The 19518-nt window shown below is 42.8% G+C and overlaps 1 protein-coding gene across 3 annotated transcripts in view; it reads left to right on the top strand.

Moving 5' to 3' along the window:
• Positions 1-302: 302 nt before the first annotated feature.
• BICDL1 (BICD family like cargo adaptor 1) overlaps positions 303-19518 on the top strand; it is a 98674-nt gene continuing 79458 nt past the window's right edge. For all 3 annotated transcript variants that reach the window (XR_010090877.1, XM_063454599.1, XM_063454598.1), the window contains exons 1-2: positions 303-918; positions 8776-8991. Coding sequence is in view for 2 of the 3 variants with exons in the window: in XM_063454599.1 (XP_063310669.1) it covers positions 613-918; positions 8776-8991 (522 nt within the window). In the remaining variant the exon portion in view is untranslated. The remainder of the gene's footprint in view (positions 919-8775; positions 8992-19518) is intronic.

Genomic DNA, 19518 nt, shown 5'->3' with positions numbered 1-19518 from the left:
TGCGGGTGCGGTGCCAGTCACAGCGAGGTGCGGCCGGTGCTGGCACGGTGTGTGTCCTGACACCCGGACAGATAGGACAGGGTGCTTAGTGTGTAGCGGCCCCCCATTACCTCACACAGCCCCCCATTACTTCACACAGCCCCCCATTACCTCAACAGCCCCCATTACCTCACCTAGCCCCCCATTCTCTCACCTAGCCCCCCATTACCTCACACAGCCCCCCATTCTCTCACCTAGCCCCCCATTCTCTCACCTAGCCCCCCATTACCTCACCTAGCCCCCCATTACCTCACCTAGCCCCCCATTACCTCACCTAGCCCCCCATTACCTCATCTAGCCCCCCATTCTCTCACACAGCCCCCCATTCTCTCACACAGCCCCCCATTCTCTCACACAGCCCCCCGGTTCCCCATTCTCTCACACCCAGTGCGGAGGTCGCACTCCATTAATGGGGGTCTGGCTCCCCCGTGGGGTGTCCTAACGCCCGCCGGACACGGCCTCTCCGGGAGCGGCTCCGTCCATCACTCCGGCTGTGGCTCCTGGGGGCCAGGCGGGCGGCCCCGAGTGTCCGAGGCTCCCAGCTTCAGCACCACCGGCTCCGGACAGCGCTCCATGGAGCTCCCCATCAGCTTCCTGTCAGACAGCAGCCGGCCTGAAGCCTCCCCGGAGCGGGCACCGCGGGCACACCGGGGGGAGCTGGAGCTGGAGGAGGAGCTGGTGCTGCTGGCCACCGAGGCCGGGGAGGACCCCGGGGAGGGCGAGGGCCCCGGGGTGGAACCCGGGTTGCTGTCAGTCATCAGGAAGAAGGAGAAGGACCTGGTGCTGGCGGCCAGGCTGGGGAAAGCCCTGCTGGAGAGAAACCAGGACATGAGCCGGCAATACGAGGACATGCAGCGGGAGCTGACCGACAAACTGGAGGTGAGTCTGCTGCAACCTCTGCCATCAGCTGCTCTGGGATACTACTCCTAGCATGCTGAGCCAGCGTGGGAGTTGTGGCCTCATGCAGCTGGACGGCCAGAGGCTGCTGATCTTTTATTTGCCTGCATGCTTACTGTCTAATACAGAGTGATTGATTGTGGAAAAGGGGCTGACAAACCATGTGCAGTCTAATACCTGCATAGTGTAACATACTGATAGACACATACCACACTGACAGTGTAACATACTGATAGACACACATAGCCACTGCTACCCCTAGTGTAACATACTGATAGACACACATAGCCACTGCTACCCCTAGTGTAACATACTGATAGACACACATAGCCACTGCTACCCCTAGTGCAACATCCTGATAGACACACATAGCCACTGCTACCCCTAGTGTAACATACAGATAGACACACATAGCCAATGCTACCCCTAGTGTAACATACTGATAGACACATACCACAATGACAGTGCAACATACTGATAGACACACATAGCCACTGCTACCCCTAGTGCAGGGGTAGGCCATCTTCGTCTCTACAGATGTTTTGGACTACATCTCCCATAATGCTTTTACAGCCATATTGCTGGCAAAGCATCAAGGGAGATGTAGTCCACAACATCTGTAGAGCCGAAGGTTGCCTACCCCTGCCCTAGTGTAACATACTGATAGACACACATAGCCACTGCTACCCCTAGTGTAACATACTGATAGACACATACCACAATGACAGTGCAACATACTGATAGACACACATAGCCACTGCTACCCCTAGTGTAACATACTGATAGACACACATAGCCCCTGCGACCCCTAGTGTAACATACTGATAGACACACATAGCCACTGCTACCCCTGGTGTAAGATACTGATAGACACACATAGCCACTGCTACCCATAGTGCAACATACTGATAGACACACATAGCCACTGATACCCCTAGTGTAACATTCTGATAGACACATACCACACTGACAGTGTAACATACTGATAGACAGACATATACCACACTGATACCTCTAGTGTTACATACTGATAGACAGTCACATACCACACTGATACCCCTAGTGTAACATACTGATAGATAGACACATACCACACTAATACTTGTGCTGTAGCAGACTGATAGAGAGGCACATACCCCATTGATACCCCTCCTGTAGCAGACTGATTGTAAGGTTTATACTTCATTGATAATTCCTGTTAGCAGTCTGATAGACAGGCAGGTCTCATTGATCTCAGCCAGGGGTAGGTACCCTTTTGCACTCCAGATGTGGCTATATTTTCCCTAGTGCTTTGCCAGCATTATGTGAGATCTAGTCAATGACATCTGGAGGTTGTCTACCCTGATCTGGGGTTTTAACTAACTGTAATACAGATAGGTTGACATCTAATGTATCACCCACGCCTGTTTTCACCCAAGCCTGTGGCTATGCAGGCCCTTCTAGTCTTCTTGAATATTGAAGAGAACCCGATAAGAATCTTGTCTACCCATCTAAATGACCCTTTTTTGAGATTTTTCACTAAACAGTGAATGAGTAATATTTTTACAACCGACAAAAATTTAGGTCCTATAATTCCTGATTTGGAAAATAAAAACATCAGATACCTGCTGATATAAAAAAAATTTTTCCAACTCAACAGTTTTTGTCTAAATTTTGTAGTTGTCACACCTCACTATTCAGTCTGTGATAAATAATAAATAGGTCTATGTAAGCATAATATGCCCTGATTGTGTCAATACTCATGTAGTTGTTTTATTTTACAGTGCAGTATCTTGCCTTAACATCTGCACCATATTTATATTACATACATGGAAATATTCATTTTGCTAGCAGAGAAAACATCTTTCAGAGGTCTTTTGTGCATGCTTTTGTCTATATGAATTACTGTAATTTAGGTCTGCAGGCTTTCAAAGACTTTGATGTTTGTAATGTAGTCTCTTTTTCCTATGCAAGACAGGACTTGCAATGAATGTATAATAGTCTTGTCTTCTTCCTAAGATAGAAGAAATGGAAAAATAATTCATATATGATTAAGGATATTACAAATATGGTGGCAAAAAAGTATCACACTGTACATTATGGGACTAGGAGCATCATATTTTATATCTTAAAACAAATTCCATTAATATACTGCAATGGTTTGGCTACAGGACTGAATGGAATATTCCAAGCACCATAACCAATACAGTGACCTGTAGTAGGTATAGTGACCGGGCTGCACTCCTTCCCCCCATTTTAGAAAGGTTTGACTTCTTACTTGGGGTCTGCCAGAGCCTACGTCCACTACAGCCAGATACTCGCTGTCTGGCAGTGCATGGTTTAGCTCAGTGCTTGAGAAATCCCAGATCACCATGGCGACTAGGAATTTTGTCCTGGCGCCTGAGTGTTTGTCAGCCTTGGCTCCTTTTTGCGCCCGCCCCCCCAGGGGGGCAGCTGTGAGCAATGGAGGCGGGAAGCGAGGAAGCTGCCATTTTCCTGCTTTTCTTGCTCTGTTCCCTTGTGCCCTCTGTTGTGATGATGGGCATATGACGTCACTCTGGCCTCGGCATCACTAAACGGCGCTCAAGGGAGCAGTGTGAGAAGAGGAGGAAGATGACAGCCGCCAAATTGGATCACAGTAAAAGAACCCACTCCAGCTGTCCAAAAAGTAGGGAGTCTGAGTGGTCGTAATTTGAATTAAAACAATTTGTAAGTGTATCTGAGACAGAGTGTGTCTGTCAGCGGGTGTGTGTCTGGCAGTGAATGTGTCTTTTTAGGTGACCAGCCCCCTCCGATTGCATGGGAAAGGTGTTTTTACTCACCTTTTCACCTTTTTTCCCATGCAGTGCCGGTGTCACCATGGCTGGCACGCCACTATGGCTGATATAATCCATCTTGATGATCTTGGCCAATCCTGTGATGCTATTGGGCATGTGCCAATCAAGTTGCACCAATCAGCATCTCCTCATTGAGATGAATTTGAATCAATGTATTTCTGTGGGGAACATTCAGCATCTCCAAGCAATGCATGGAAACGCTAAACGTAGGTGCTGCACACTGTGCAGCACTGGACTAGGAAGCACCTCCAGTGGCTGTCAGAGTGAATGCTAAAGCAAAGTAAACTGCTTATACTGAAAGGCCTGCAAGGACAGTCTATAGACGCCAGAACCACTACAGTAAGCTGTAGTGGTTCTGATGACTATAGTGTCCCTTTAAGAATTGTATTTTTGTAGTTGAAAATAAAGCTTGCTGGTTTAAAAAAATTCAAAACTGTCTCCTGACCTTTTTAGCTGGCTCCTAGATTCAAAGCAAATTTATCGAGCTCTGGCTTAGCTCAGAGAGCTCTCTTAGCCAATGAGCTATCCCTGCTTTAAACTCTTCCAACTCTGCTGAAGACTGAGCGAAGGCTGGAAGAGCCACTCTGGAACCCCAGGTAAGACGTCAAGCCATTTGCAGAATTTTGACTACTTACTTTGTGGAGGGAGACCACTTCACTCCTAGCACACTGTAGTGTTTATGGTGTCTGAAGTGTTCCTTTAAATTTTTCAAATTGATCCATCACAAAACATTTGCAACCTGTAATTGTAACTATACAAAATATACTTTCAATTAGATTAGATTACTTTCTAAAAACTTTCACATTTAAGAGTGATAGCTATATAGAGTATTATTTTCTAAAAAATAAAAAAACTGTGTGGTCACCCCAAAGATTATTTTACGTTCTCAAATATTATTTTCAGTTTTATGTCATATTCAATGTGATATATTTATTGGAATACAATAACATTTCCTACTTTTACTTAAAAACTACTAAACAAATATTTTTGAATTTGCACTGCACAGTGTTATTCACAAAACCAGAAATTGCCAGAATGCACATTAAGACATTTAAAAAAATTCAATTCAGATAGTCGAAATGAAAGGGAATTTTACTGTGTAATATGTCAGGATGAATGTACCACCTAGTCAAAGTTTTGTATAATTTGTTTTTGGATAACAGTGTTGACAATGATTTTCAGTGGATTCTTCAAACTCGTATCACACACACTCTCACTCTCACTCTCTCTCTCTCTCTCCCTCTCCCTCTCCCTCTCCCTCTCCCTCTCCCTCTCCCTCTCCCTCTCCCTCTCCATCTCTCTCTCTCTCTCCCTCTCCCTCTCTCTCTCTCTCTCGTGCATGAGCATACAGGAGAGTATCACACTCTCAAAAACATTCTAACAATTTTGGCAAATTAATTAAAAAGGGAGTTCATTTTTAAATTGATTCATGCATTTTTACACCTAAAGTATTCATGAGTAGGCAAATCATACAACTTTGAATTTGCAACAGGATGTTTCACATAGTGAGATCCATGTGAAACCTCGAGTATCCCATCTTAAATAAAATATATGTTTGGTAATCTTCTGTAAAAGCAGGAATGCCAACTACTGAAAGCATTCATGAACCTAACTATGTGGGGCAGCTATGCAGTGAGTTTGTGCCAATGAGTGGTACAATGTGGGGTTTGTCTAAATATACAAGGAACAAATAGCCACTGTTAACAGTTTTTTCTCATAACACATTTTATATTTACTGCAATGTTACTCAAAATGAAGAGCCATATAATTGAATTTCTAATCTTGTTTTTGTTCTAAACAGTGAGTTGTGTCAGGATGACAGCTTGCACAACTTAGGATAAAATAGGCAATTTGGAAAACATCCACTTTACACAGAGTTAAAATAGGAACATAATATAAGAAAATGTTGATCATACCAGGCTCCTAATTAGTAATCCTGCATTTTTCTAGACAGCCAGACAGACAGATAAACATGTAAATCAATACCACTAAAACAGAATATGTGGTTATATTCTAGTATACCATATTAAATTCTCAGTAGTGCAGTACACATGCCATATTATAATTTGCAACAAAAAAATTTTTTTAGAAAAAATATTGGCTCTATTGTTATCTAGTTAGATAGAAAACACTAGGAGTGTTATTAGACAAAGCAGTATTACTTGTAAAGGATGTAAAGGGGAGGTAATTGGAGAGATCCTGTTGAAATAAACTTATTTAGAGTGTTTTCTGTAGTAAAAATATGATTTGTCCATTTTTAAAAGGCTATTAACCAGATAAACATATTTAGTTTTTATGGCATTCTATTTACTTAATACAAGTATAACAACTATCCTCATAGATAGGCAAAAAAAAAAAAAACTTGAATTTTCATAGAAATATAGGTTTATTTTGAAAAGTGTATATATATATATATAAAAGAAAAAACAGCTTCCTCCTCTTCTAAACCCCAGCACCATCCTCTACTAAACCCCAGCCCCCCCCCCTCTACTAAACCCTAGTCCCCTCTCTGTACTAAATCCCAGTGCCCTCTCTGTACTAAATTCCTGCACCCCCCTTTACTAAACCTCAGCCCCTGTTTAAAAAGAAAACAATTAGCCAACAAGCAGACTCCACTCACATTGCCGCTGCCAGTATGCGACTCCAGAGTCCAGCCTCTGGTATACCCCCAATGGTGATGTCCGCACCCTGTACCAAATCGGATCCTCCCATTACTCCTTAAAACCCTGTGGAGGTGGGGCACGTTGACGTCACGTCTGAATGTTACGTGGTCTTGCGTGCCTCTGTGCACCTACAGGTCCTCCACTGTCCAGTTGCGGCCATGGCAACACTGACCAACACACATGCTTACTGACAGACACGCGCTCACTGACACACACACGCTCACTGACAGACACACACACTCACAGACAATCTCACTGACAGACACACACACTCACTGACAGACAGACAGACACACTCACTGGCAGACAACACACACACACACACACTGACAGACAAACACACACACACACACACACTGACAGACACACACATTTACACATTCTTGCACACGCTCACAAATCATTTTATTTATTGCTCTCTACCTCGGGCTCCTCACTGCTCCCTCACGCGTGCAGTTTAATAATGCCGGGCAGGAATGACATCACATTCCTGCACTCGGCATCACTACAGAGGGCACGCTTGAGGGAACAGGAAGAACAGACTGAACTCCCTCACTGCCGCCAGCGACCTCTTCTCCTGGACGGGTAAATTTTAGCAGAGCAGGCACCTGCAATGTGGGTACCTACTCTGCCTTAACATGTCAAATTGCAGCTCGCTGAGACGCAAAGATATTTATTGTGGGCCGCATGCGACCCACGGGACACGAGTTTGACATGCTTGGTATACAGGTTACCTATTTAGAATTCTACATGCTACTTCCAGAATTGTAAAGCATATAATAAATAATAAACTTTCACTAACACAGTTATATCTGCGCTTTGATGTGTAAGCTTAAACATTGAGCATTTCAATCGGGTTGAGGTATGGACTTTGAGCCATTGCAACACCTTGATTCTTTTATTTTTCAGCCATTCTGTTGTAGATTTGCCGTGTGTTTGGGATCATTATCCTATTTCGTGACACAATTTAGGCCAAGTTTTAGCTGTTGGACCGATGGCCTCACATTTGACTCTAGAATATTTTCTAGAGGAGTTTATAGTCGACTCAATGACTGCAAAATTCCCAGATCCTTTGGATGCAAAACAAGCCCAAATCATCACCCCTCCACCACCGTGCTTGACAGTTGGTATTGGTGTTTGTGCTGATATGCTGTGTTTGGTTTTCACCAAACATGGCACTGAGCATTATGGCCAAACATCTACATTTTGGTTTCGTCTGTCCAAAGCACATTATTCCTGAAGTCTTATTGTTTGTTAAGATGCAACTTTGCAAACCTAAGCTGTGCTGCCATGTTTTGTTGATAGAGAAGAGGCTTTCTCCTGGCAACCCTGTCATGATTGGTTGAGCATTACTCACTATTACAATTCCTTTGTGAACGATCGTTTCCAAGTCAGTATCACTTGGTGATTCAGAACCACAAATTGCTTCCAGACCAAGCATTAAATATGATTTTGTTGCTTGGGCTCAAGCTTGGAGTTTTTCTAATGTCATTATTGTTTTTATGTATACATAAAAAATTTAGTGATCCACTAACTGACCTAAGTACTCTTTTACTACATATTTACTCTTTTTCTCTTAATACATATCCAATAAAGGTTAAGTTTTATACCATTATTTTATGGTCAGGGCATTCAGTCAGTCTAGTTCAACCCTGTCACGAACTTTCATTTGCGATGCTAACTGAGACTTTTTTGCAATTTCTGTGAGCATTGCCCGGTCTGACTGTGGGTTGAATTTGCTTGGATGTCCACTGCTGGGAAGATTGCTATCTGTCTTGAATGTTTTCCACTTTTGATTAATCTTTATCACTGTAGGAGGATGGGCTTTAATTTTTTGGAAATGACCTTATAACCCTTCTCAGTTTGATGGACAGCAACAATTGCTTATCTAAGATCATTGCTGATGTATTTCCTCCTTGCATTGTGTTAACACACACCTGAATGCTCCAGACCAGCAAACTCCTAAAACTTTGACTTTTATAAAGGTGACCACACTTGCTGATGATCAATTAATCAAGGGTATTTGAACTACTAGGCCTCTTAATTCATATGGAGGCAGTAATGGTGTACTTAGTTTTTCACACATGGCTTCCCAATTTTGACTTTATTTTTGTTAAATAAATCATGACATGGTGTATTGTTATGTGTTGTTCATCTGAGACTGCATTTACCTAACTTTCTAAGGAACAAGTGTTTGTTATTATGTCCTGATATTTAAAACCATAGAATTCAAAGAGGGTGTACTTTTTCCCCCCCATGACATATATATATCTGTTAGTAGAAGATAGAGTGGCAGTTATTTGGGGGGAGTTACAGAGCTAAGTTGCATAAACATTTTAATTTTTTTATGGATTTACCAGCATCTGGAACAAGAAAAACATGAATTGAAACGAAGATTTGAAAATCGTGAAGGTGAATGGGAAGGGCGAGTGTCTGAACTGGAGAGCGATGTCAAACAACTGCAGGAAGAATTGGAAAAGCAGCAGGTCCACCTTAGAGAAGCCGATCGGGAGAAATCCTCTGCTGTACAGGAACTGTCTGAACAAAACCAAAGACTCCTGGAACAGCTCACTAAGGTTAGTATGTGGCTAAAGATCCCTTAACACGCTAAGCAAACAATAGACACAGTGTTGGCAATAGCCTGCCCTCTAGCAGCTAGCTATTGGTTTATTTTTGAGATCTGAGCAGGGACCAACGGAAGGGCAAGCTATTGAGGTTTCTCTGAGCCTTTGCTTGTTCTCAGAGTTCTGATATACTCTGTTTGTTTGTGGTTTTTACCTGAATTTTCTTAAATTCCACTATATAGTTAAATATTTAAAACTCACTTTGAATTTATGACAAATCACAGTGACTCAGGTATATGTATAATAAGTTGTTGCAGCTGATCCATATAGTCAATATTTTTCTCTTTTTGGTTGTGTTTTTTTTTTTTTCTAAAAATATATACAAAAGTATGTTAATGCAATAATGAAATTGATGCAGTTATAACTTTGGTACACCTACTTTTAAAATAGTTTTGCTGATGGCGTTAAAATCTCGGTATCAATGTTTGCTGTTGACACAAATTTATGTACAGTAAAGAATTCAAAACATCTCTACAGAGGGATTTAAACTGACTGATGAGATTTTACATAGATCAGAGATGCAATCAGCAGTCCTCAAGGGCTAGAAATGTACTGTGTTTAATGATCATAGTTAGCATACAACTCATTGATCCACAAACAGCACTCTACATGTTTAAGCAGTTGCTGTCCTGAATGGTTGCATATTTGCATTTATTCTTAGAAATATATACTTTAACTATGGCTGATTATGGCATCAATTTAATATTGTAGGATAAGCTTTTCAAATGATTTCATGTTTTAAAAAAAAAAAAAACACACATTTAAAACCTGTATTTCTAACCCTATAGTGTTAAAATCACTATCTATCCCTCCTTGCCCTATGAAATATAGTAAAATCTTACCCTGTTTCCAGGCTGACAGTGCTGGCTGCGCCCCCGAACCACCTCCTTGGCCGATATCATCAGAAGTGATGATCTCAGCCAATCACAATACTTTCATAGGATAGCATTAGATTGGCTGAGGTTGGCAAGGAGGCAGAGCAAAGGACGTAAACAAATGCCACGCTGGCCAATCAGCATTTCCTCTTAGAGATGCATTGAATCTCTATGAGGAAAACTTCAGTGTCTCCATGCAGAGTGTGGATATGCTGAACGTCAGTGCTGCACAGTGCAGCACTGCCCCAGGAAGCACCTCCAGTGGCCATCTGAGGAGTGGCCACTGGAGGTGTCCCTAGGCTGTAATGTAAATACTGCCTTTTCCCTGAAAAGACCGTTTTTACAACAAAAAGCCTGCAGGTACTGACTATACTCACCAGAACAACTACGTTATCTGTAGTTGTTTTGGTGACTATAGTGTCTCTTTAAAGAATTTTAAATGTTTATCTAAAAATCTGAAATTATTTGAAAACCTTATCCAACAATATTCAATCGAGACCTATGTTTGGGTTGTTACATACAAAGGTCACTGTGTACTTGGGGTTGCATGTAAATATGTCCTTTCTCATTCCAACACCAGTGCCATGTTACTATACCCTTGTGTTTGTTTGTAAGGTAGACACAAACTTCAAAGTGTATATACATGTGTTCGGTCATTCATTGGCTGGCTTCAGAACCTTTCCTTTCTGATGTTAAAGTAGCACTGTCATCCCAAAGTTGCCTTTCCCCAATAGCTTCCTCTTCTCTCCCTCTCTCAAGATCTGTTCTTCTTTTTTGCATATCTGCTCTAGTTTTCTTTAAAAAATTAAAACAAAGTAGGGACTACTTTGTCTTATGGAGGATTCCTACAGCAGCTTTGACCTACTTCTCAAGGTCAAAGGAATTTTCTCACAATTCTCACCTGATCTCGCGATGCTTCCTTTAACTATTCCCCAGCGTCCTGTCATACAACAGTGGCTGCTCACTGTTGTAAAAAAGACCCCCTCATGCCTCTAATAAAGTGTCCCTTAGTGGGGCACCTATAACAAATAACGGGGGGCATAGTTTCATCCCCGAGCCCCCACTTGTGCACTGCGAGTGGGGGCCACTAAACTAAATGGGGGACTTAGTGTCTCCCCCTGGCCCACACCCATGAGCGGCAGCTGGGGGCCCTAACATAAAAGAGGGGAAGGGGACCTATTGTCCCATCCTCCCCCCGGCCCCCACACATGAACAGCGGGTGGGGAACCTAAATGGCAATGGGGAAGGACCTATTGTCCTCCCCCCGACCCCCATCCGATGCCTTCCCGTGCCCTACAATTTGACTCAGAGTGCTCTGATTGGAATTTTCCCACGCTGTGTAATTTGACTCATACCAACACTCTGATTGGTTGGCTTGGAATCCAACCAATCAGAGTGTTCTGAGTAATTTTACACGGTGTGGGAACTTTCCCACGCTGTGTAAAATTACTCAGAGCACTCTGATTGGTTGGACTCCAAGCCAACCAATAAGAGTGCTCTGATAGGCAAATAGTGAGCCAATCAGGTAAGGCTCACTATTTACCTATCAGATCACTCTTATTGGTTGGCTTAAGCCAACCAATCAGACCCCTTTGAGTCAAATTGCAGGTCGTGGGAAGGCTTTATAAGCCCTGCGGAGCTCAGTCTGCGCGGTGCCCTCGCTGGGTAAATATGGATTTTTTTTTTTAGCGTCAAGATATTTTTGGGCTTTATGGTTTTTAATTTGGCCTTTTTAGGGCTGAAAAAAAGAAGATTTTAGAAAAAAGAAGACTTCAAATGGTAAGTATTTATTTTTATTTACAGGGATTTAGTTTTATTGTCCCCCCTTCACTATTTTTAGGGTGAAGGGGTAGGTAGAAATGTATTTATTTTTTGAGCCCCCACCCACCACTCATAGGCCCCCCCCCTATTTTCATGTAGGGCCCCCACCCGCCACTCATGGTTGGGGTTAGAGGGACGGGACAATAAGTCCCTCCCCTTTTCATCTTAGGGCCTCCACCCGCCGCTCATGGGTGGGGGCCAAGGGGAGGTCATTAGGTCCTCCCCCCATTGCCATTTAGGGCCCCCGCCCGCCGCCCATGGGTGGTGGCCGGGCACGACGACAATAGGTCCCCCCCTATTTTAATGTAGGGCCCCCACCCGTCGCCCATTGATGGAGGCCAGGGGGCAATAGGCCCACCCCCTTGTCATTTAGGGCCCCCACCCGCCACTCATGGGTGGGGGGACAATAGGTTACCCCCCTATTTTTATGTTGGGCCCCCACCCGCCGCCCATGGGACAACAGGACCCTCGTCATTCCCCCGGGGCACGGATGGGGGCTCGGGGGGACACTATGTCCCCTCCGCTAGTTAATAGATAGATAGGGGGGCTTTTTAAATAGATGGGGGGCTAGTTAATAGATGGGGGGTCTGACGAATGAATGAATGAATGAATAGTTGAAATTCCCGTCTAAATGCAAAACTGGCATGCACGGGAATTACATAGAGCTATCTAGTGTGAGCAGATGACATGTCCGACAGGGACTTGATCTACCGACACAAAGATGGCGGCGCCCAGGACCTAGGTCCTGTCAGAAAATAAACATTAAATATAGGTAATATGGGGGGCTTAGGGGCATTTGGGGGCGACCAGCAGGGCTATTAGATGTATTACAGTCAGGAAGGGGGTTTAAAAAAAAAAAAAAAAAACGGATCCGGCCATGACAGTGCCATTTTAATATATTGCTACATACATAATGCATCTGAGCTTCTCAGAGAGCTGTGGTTTTTGATAGACAAGAATTATTTCTATACATCTTTAATAACAACATTGACTTGAATCTGTTAATACATAAAGTTAAATAGATGTAGGGTATTTAATACGTGTGTAGGGTTTTTTCATTCCTTCATTTTATACTTACATGTTTGTATTATTATTATTATTATTGCCATTTATATAGCGCCAACAGATTCCGTAGCGCTTGTAAGCTTATGGCCCCAGGATCTGATTAAAATTGATCATTGAGAAGTTACCATTAAGAAATAGCAGCAGACCAATGCTATATGGAAGTGACAGGCAACAAGATAATATAATTTAAATTGTTCCTCTGTAAGTACTTCAGTGATAAGATGCTTGCATAGTGCAAATAAATGCAAAGTAATGATAAGCGCTTCGGAATCTGTTGGCGCTATGAGTACTGTAAGTACTTCAGTGATAAGATGCTTGCATAGTGCAAATAAATGCAAAGTAATGATAAAGCGCTACGGAATCTGTTGGCGCTATATAAATTATAATAATAATAATAATAATAAGCTGCATACACTGCATGCACAGACACAGCCTACAAACTGTAGGACTTCGAAAGGTAAGCAAGCTCAAGCAAAGGTGGATGATTGGTTTGATAAACAAAATTGCATGTCTCATGTTCATTGAAAAGGGAATTAAGGATAAAACTGATACAGTGTTTGTTTAATGAGTGGCATAAGTAATTACATAGGCAAAACAGCCAATCTAATTCAAAATAAAAAAATATATACTCACTTCTAAAGTTGCTGCATTTGCAGTAGTTTCCAAGAACTAATCAGTCACTCAGGACACTTCAATAATGTTTTATGAGTAACATTGAACTCTTGTTCTGTATATGCTGAAAGAAGCCAATACTTGCCAATGCACATACAATACAATACCAATTGATTTATAGAAAGAGGGGAAAGGATGAATCTCCCAGAGCAGCCATTTAGGAGGTCAAACCAGGGGTCAGGTCCAATAGATATTTCCAGGATTGCATTAATACAATTAAATTCACTTTTGCATTTTTGTGTAAATAATTTGTTGCTAATGCCATTTCAGTTGTACATCAAAAGCGCTATATTGTAGTACCTGCTTCGTGGTTTATTTATGTTACATTTAGTATAGCTGACATTGCTCAATAGCACCGTGATAAAGCAGCATTTTGTTTTCAAAAGTGTTAGATGAAGTACATGAAGAGTACAGTCTTTGGACTCCAAATTGCAAATTTTTGACAATTCAAAGTGATTGTCAAATATGGCAAATTTATAAAAGCACAAAAAGTATAGTGAGTCTCCTAGTTGTCACCAACACCCCGGTTAACTCCAAAAAAAAACAGGTAATTGTTGCACACCACACCATTTGTTTTTGGCCTCTTATGGGCAATTTATGAAGGAATTTGTAAGCCAAATCAGCAGAGATAGAAAATTGCTGAGCTGGATGATTGTTTTCAATTTCTAAAATATGCAACTCCATTTTTCAGTCCTCCACAATTCTCAGATTAGTGAATCAGTCTCTTACTAATGCTTCTGCTAATGGCATTATGAGAAATTGAGAAATAGAGAAACTGTAGCTTGTCAGCAAGACATTATAAGACCTAATCCTGGGGACATATTACATAAGGCTTATAGCTGTCAAAACTTCAGCTGCACATTTTGTTTTCTATTATTTATTCTATTTTTTTCATTCACCTGAATGGGAAATATAGCCAGCAACAGCTGCAGGTTAACACATAATTATTGTAAGGTGCATTTCGTCCTTCAGTGACTTTACCTAATCGATAACTTTCCACGTTTTATACAGTATTTTGTTTTTCTATGTGTTTGGTTAGGTGTTACTTCACATTCAGTGGTAATTATTGTTACAGTGCAATTGGATTTGGTATAATTAAGTATTCATTATTTGTGGGGCCTATGTTTGGTTAGAATATAAGGACATCTTATAAAATTTTTTGGGAGGCTGTTGGAAAATCAGGGACAGAGTAAATATATTACAAGAGATGTGTTATCCCATCTAAAAAAAAGGCCCTGGGGGGGGCAGGGCCTGACCGCTGAGAGCAGAGGATGCAAACTCGTACAGCTCCTGCTCTGCGGCAATAAATCAACGGATTCAGACAGCCAAAACGGGATCTGATCGGTCCAAAAAGACCTCCAGATGACAGGCGGAACCCAGGGGCACACAACGATGCCACACAAGCTACGATTCCGGCTTACTGCACCTGAGTTTCCCGTGAGGCCTACACACATGGCCGGCGTGAGGGAGACGGCCGCTCCCCCGCTGGCACTGGCGGCTGACAAGCGGAGACCAGATCCTCATTCCCCCCCCCTATGGACCGGTGGGGGTCATCCCGATCCACCCTCGGGAGACCACGATACAGCCCGGCAAGAAAGCCGTGACGACACAGGGGCCTACCACAAGCGACGACACAGCACCCACACTTCCCACTCTACCAGTCCGCGCTGCGGTCCCACCAAGCAGAGGTATAGGCTGAACTAGCCCCTGGAACTGGCAGTCCCACCAACAACACTCTCAACCGAGGGCAACTGGGGACGTAGCCCTCATGGACTCTCCTTACTGGACTATCACTTACAGTTAAACTCACCACGCTGCTCACTGGCATAAATATTCTGCTACATGAAGCTCAAACGGGTTCACAAAATTACTTTTTTTTTTTTTTTTTTTCTACTAACATGAGATTACAGACTACCCACAGGCCTCAACCACCCACTGATCAGCCGACACAGACAGGCAGGCCTGAGCAACGCCTCTCTGAGGGACAATATTTTAGCGGCGGCTGGCGCAGGCTAAGTACCTATTAAGAACTTACGCTGACTGTATTAAACTTGCCGTACCACTAATGATTAGACAGCCTAGTACTGTCAACTCTGCCAGGATATCACTGTTTATAAGTTAGCCTAATGGATACCCTCAGACTGTCCCTGTGTTGCACCCTCTTCTATGACACACACTTTGATGCCGACAAGTAATAATCAGCCCCAGCGCTTTAAACTTGGCCTCACACACTATAATGCATCAACGCAACGATACCAAATATTAAGTCATTATAGTCCACAACCTGTTTAGCGATACCTGCCAATGTGGAAATGATGGCACAATTTATGCTTAGAATTTCAAACACTATTCACCAAGGTATTACGGTGAAACTAAAAAGTTTAACAACACAGAACAAGGAATGTTAGCATGTACCCTACTGATACCACACGTTGTTTTATCTGCTATGACCTCACATACTACTTATTTACTGCGTGCCTAAGTTATTGCATAGTCTAATGTTACTTTTTAATAGTCTATCAGGATAGGCATAGCTACTAGCTACAACATGCTTTTGTTACACGACAAGTTAACACAATTAAAAAATGAGGCATCATTACTCAGGAAATTTAATTTTCCAAAGCTATCGATGTACTAACCCTTTATTGTAAACCGTTTTTGCATTTTCCTCTCTTTGTTTCTGTACCCCATCTAATATAAAAAAGTGGCCCTGGCAATGTTTCAACCAGTTAAGGGTTTGTTTTATTTTCCCACGTCTTGCAAGGTCCACTTGTTCAAAGAGACATTCCAAACACTTCAAAGAGAAATCAGCGCTTTTATAAACAGACAGAGTTTAACCCTCTGAGCTGGAAGAATACTCTTGCTGGTTGGTTTGCGTTCCAGTGCTTCTCTATGAGAACTGATGATCTCCTGCAGGCTTCCATTGCTGGTGTGAATTGGAATGACTAAGGAAGTGTTATCTTTGCCAAAGCCATTCTTCCAGCGGGGACCAGGCTGTGGGCAGCCACTGACCACCATTCTTTAGGGCCTCCAGTCACTGTACCAAGTTCAATGAGATGAAATGGTTATTGTGTCTATAGTGTACATTTAATGGGGAAATAAAATGTCATTAAAGTTTGGTGTTACAGCTCTTTCTTTTATTTCTCATGGTAAACTAGGAAGTCGTTGAATTTTGCAGCAAAATCTTCACTCCAGGTGAAATGTTGAGGATCTCGCTTCTTAATTTAATTTGGTATGCAGCATATATCTTTTCTATAATATCAGGAACACATTGAAAATGTAAATAGGTTGATGTTTTTCCTTCTTTTTCATCTTCTTGGTATTGCATTCAAAAAGATTTCTTGGCTCATACTGTTCTATGACAACATTTGGTCTAAAGCCAGTCTTTTCAGAGACATTGAAATAAAACTCCAGAAGGCCAATAACTTCCAAGAATTTAAACCAATTGTTCCTTGCCTACCATCTGATTCTGCATTTGTGGACTATCTGCACAACATGTTGAAAAATATGAGGGCATCCTTCCTATTTGGTGGATACATCTATTTCTGCAACACACACACAGACAGAGTTGTTAAATAAGGCATAAATCATAAATCACGCAATCTTCAAATACAAAAAATGACAAATTGGTCCATAGCCTATGGATTTAAAAAGTTGCACAGCCATAGAAATTGTCCTTTCCAACTAGTCAGTTTGTGTATGTTTTAGCTTGCTAGGGGCACTAATATGTGCTGTCCTTTTGGAACTGGCTGCAGATTGCTGAAGCTTGTGGCACACATATATAATATCTGTTATCTGTGCCACTCAATAGAAAGCTCCAAACTGCTTCAGCTAAACAACTTTTCATTGGTGTCAGGATAATATATGATCCTAACACGCAGAACTGCGGTTAGTCCTAATAAAGACTAAGAACAGAAAAGATATCAGCATTTTATTGGGCATTAAAAACAGTAGGCATAATGCAGTGCCTAAATATGTAGAACAGCCCAGAGAGTAAACCAGAACAGAGTACAGAATAATCGAGTACTATGTACGAAAGTGACCTCGCCACTAGTTTTTGGAGGGGCCTGTTTGCTAGCCTCCTGCCCTGTGACTATGTCCCCTGTAATGAACTTTGGGTTAAAGACTCTGGTTGTGCCTCTTGGACTTCTAACAGGAACAATTTGAACACGTGGCGGTGGCCTTCTTGTTTAGTCGAACGCATCCTCCGGTGTTTGGTCGTTGAGTGCATGGAACTCAAATCAGACACTTGACTGCGCAAACACCGCTAAGCTTTACCTTCCATGGATGTTCGGCTATTCGAACATGACTAGAACGGCGTTCGGTAAAAAGAAACTCACGAACAAGAGACATACACTGACTTTATCCACAAACGGCTAAGTTCGGTATTTCGAACTGTACTTCGAATCCCCGAAGTAGACCGGCCACACAGCCTGATTCTCTGGAACTGTTTTGGGCATGGGACCATGTGTCACGGGTGACGGTACGGAGACCGGGACCCCTGTGTGCCCGATGATGATGGGAGTCAACCTCGTGGAAATGAACAATCAAGGCCTGGTGTGGGGTAACCACACACCCTGTGGTGTTGAACACCAGAGCTTTTTCCAGCCACATACCTGGGCCCTGATGCAGCTTCTGCGGATCCCAGGAGCTAGGCAACAATATGTAGACCGCCCAGGATCTGGATAGGGAGGCTCTGCAGCAGATATGTATCCAGTGCTAGAAACAAGGCAAGACTAGAACAGGCACCAAACAAGATAACAAGACAAGACTAGGAGAACCCAGAACCAGAGAAGGACAGAAAGCAGAGTCCAGAACATGTACACAAGACATGAGGGAAACCAGAACAAGGCATGGTGGGGACAAGCCTGTACATGAACTGGGAAGACAAAATAAAACAAGACAAGAGATACAAGGCAAAACAAGAGGAGACATAACTTAGTACTAATATGTGTAATAAACATTGGAGATTTAGACATACATAAATGGCCAAAATGTATGCAGCCCACCACTGTGCCAAAGTACTCCAATTACGGTGGGTCCTAACTGCCTAGATATGGACGTGACACCATGAGTGTGGTTGGTCAAAATATGACTTCCATAGAATTCTTGAACCCCTGAACTGATCTGGGTGATTTTTGGATATGTTGGTCACCCAAATCAGGGCTATCAGGGGATGTAACAATTGGGGGATATCATGTGTTTTTGGGGTACTTTTGGAGTTTTTTTTAAATGGGTGTTTTTTCTGCCTGGAGATAATTGAATTGATACAGTATCTGACTCAATATACAGCCTGTTTCCAATAATCGATATTGGTCTTGTAATTTACCAGTTTTACAGTTAACTTACTCACCTCTCCCAATCACCGCACACTGGGTTCAGCTACCGGAAAAAATTAGATGCCACATCTCGGTGAGTGCCCGCATGTGGAGCTCATCTGAAGACAGGGAAGGGAGACAGTGGATAATCTACAGTACTGGGCTAGTTGACTGAGAGTGATAGAGGTGCTGTCAGCAATCACACTCTTGATCCCAGCATTAGTGGCTGGCTGAGAGTGATGGGAGTGTGGTTTCTCTCAGCATGTTCAGTTAATGCCAGATTTCTGTTTCTTTGCCATCAGACACTTCAATGCACAATTCAGGGTTTGGTAAGTTTCAAACAAATACTATCTGCCTGACCTCTTAAAGGACCACTCTAGGCACCCAGACCACTTCAGCTTAATGAAGTGGTCTGGGTGCCAGGTCCAGTTAGGGTTAACCCATTTTTTTATAAACATAGCAGTTTCAGAGAAACTGCTATGTTTATTAATGGGTTAAGCCTTCCCCCAAATCCTCTAGTGGCTGTCTCATTGACAGCCGCTAGAGGCGCTTGCGTGATTCTCACTGTGAAAATCACAGTGAGAGCACGCAAGCGTCCATAGGAAAGCATTGTAAATGCTTTCCTATGCGACCGGCTGAATGCGCGCGCAGCTCTTGCCGCGCGTGCGCATTCAGCCGACGGGGCGGAACGGAGGAGGATCGGAGGCAGAGATCTCCCCGCCCAGCGC

This window comes from Pelobates fuscus, chromosome 5, assembly GCF_036172605.1.
Source record: "Pelobates fuscus isolate aPelFus1 chromosome 5, aPelFus1.pri, whole genome shotgun sequence".
In the NCBI taxonomy this organism is placed as follows: domain Eukaryota; kingdom Metazoa; phylum Chordata; class Amphibia; order Anura; family Pelobatidae; genus Pelobates; species Pelobates fuscus.
The sequence above is the reverse complement of the archived record's forward strand: the minus strand, read 5'-3'. Positions and strand labels throughout refer to the sequence as shown.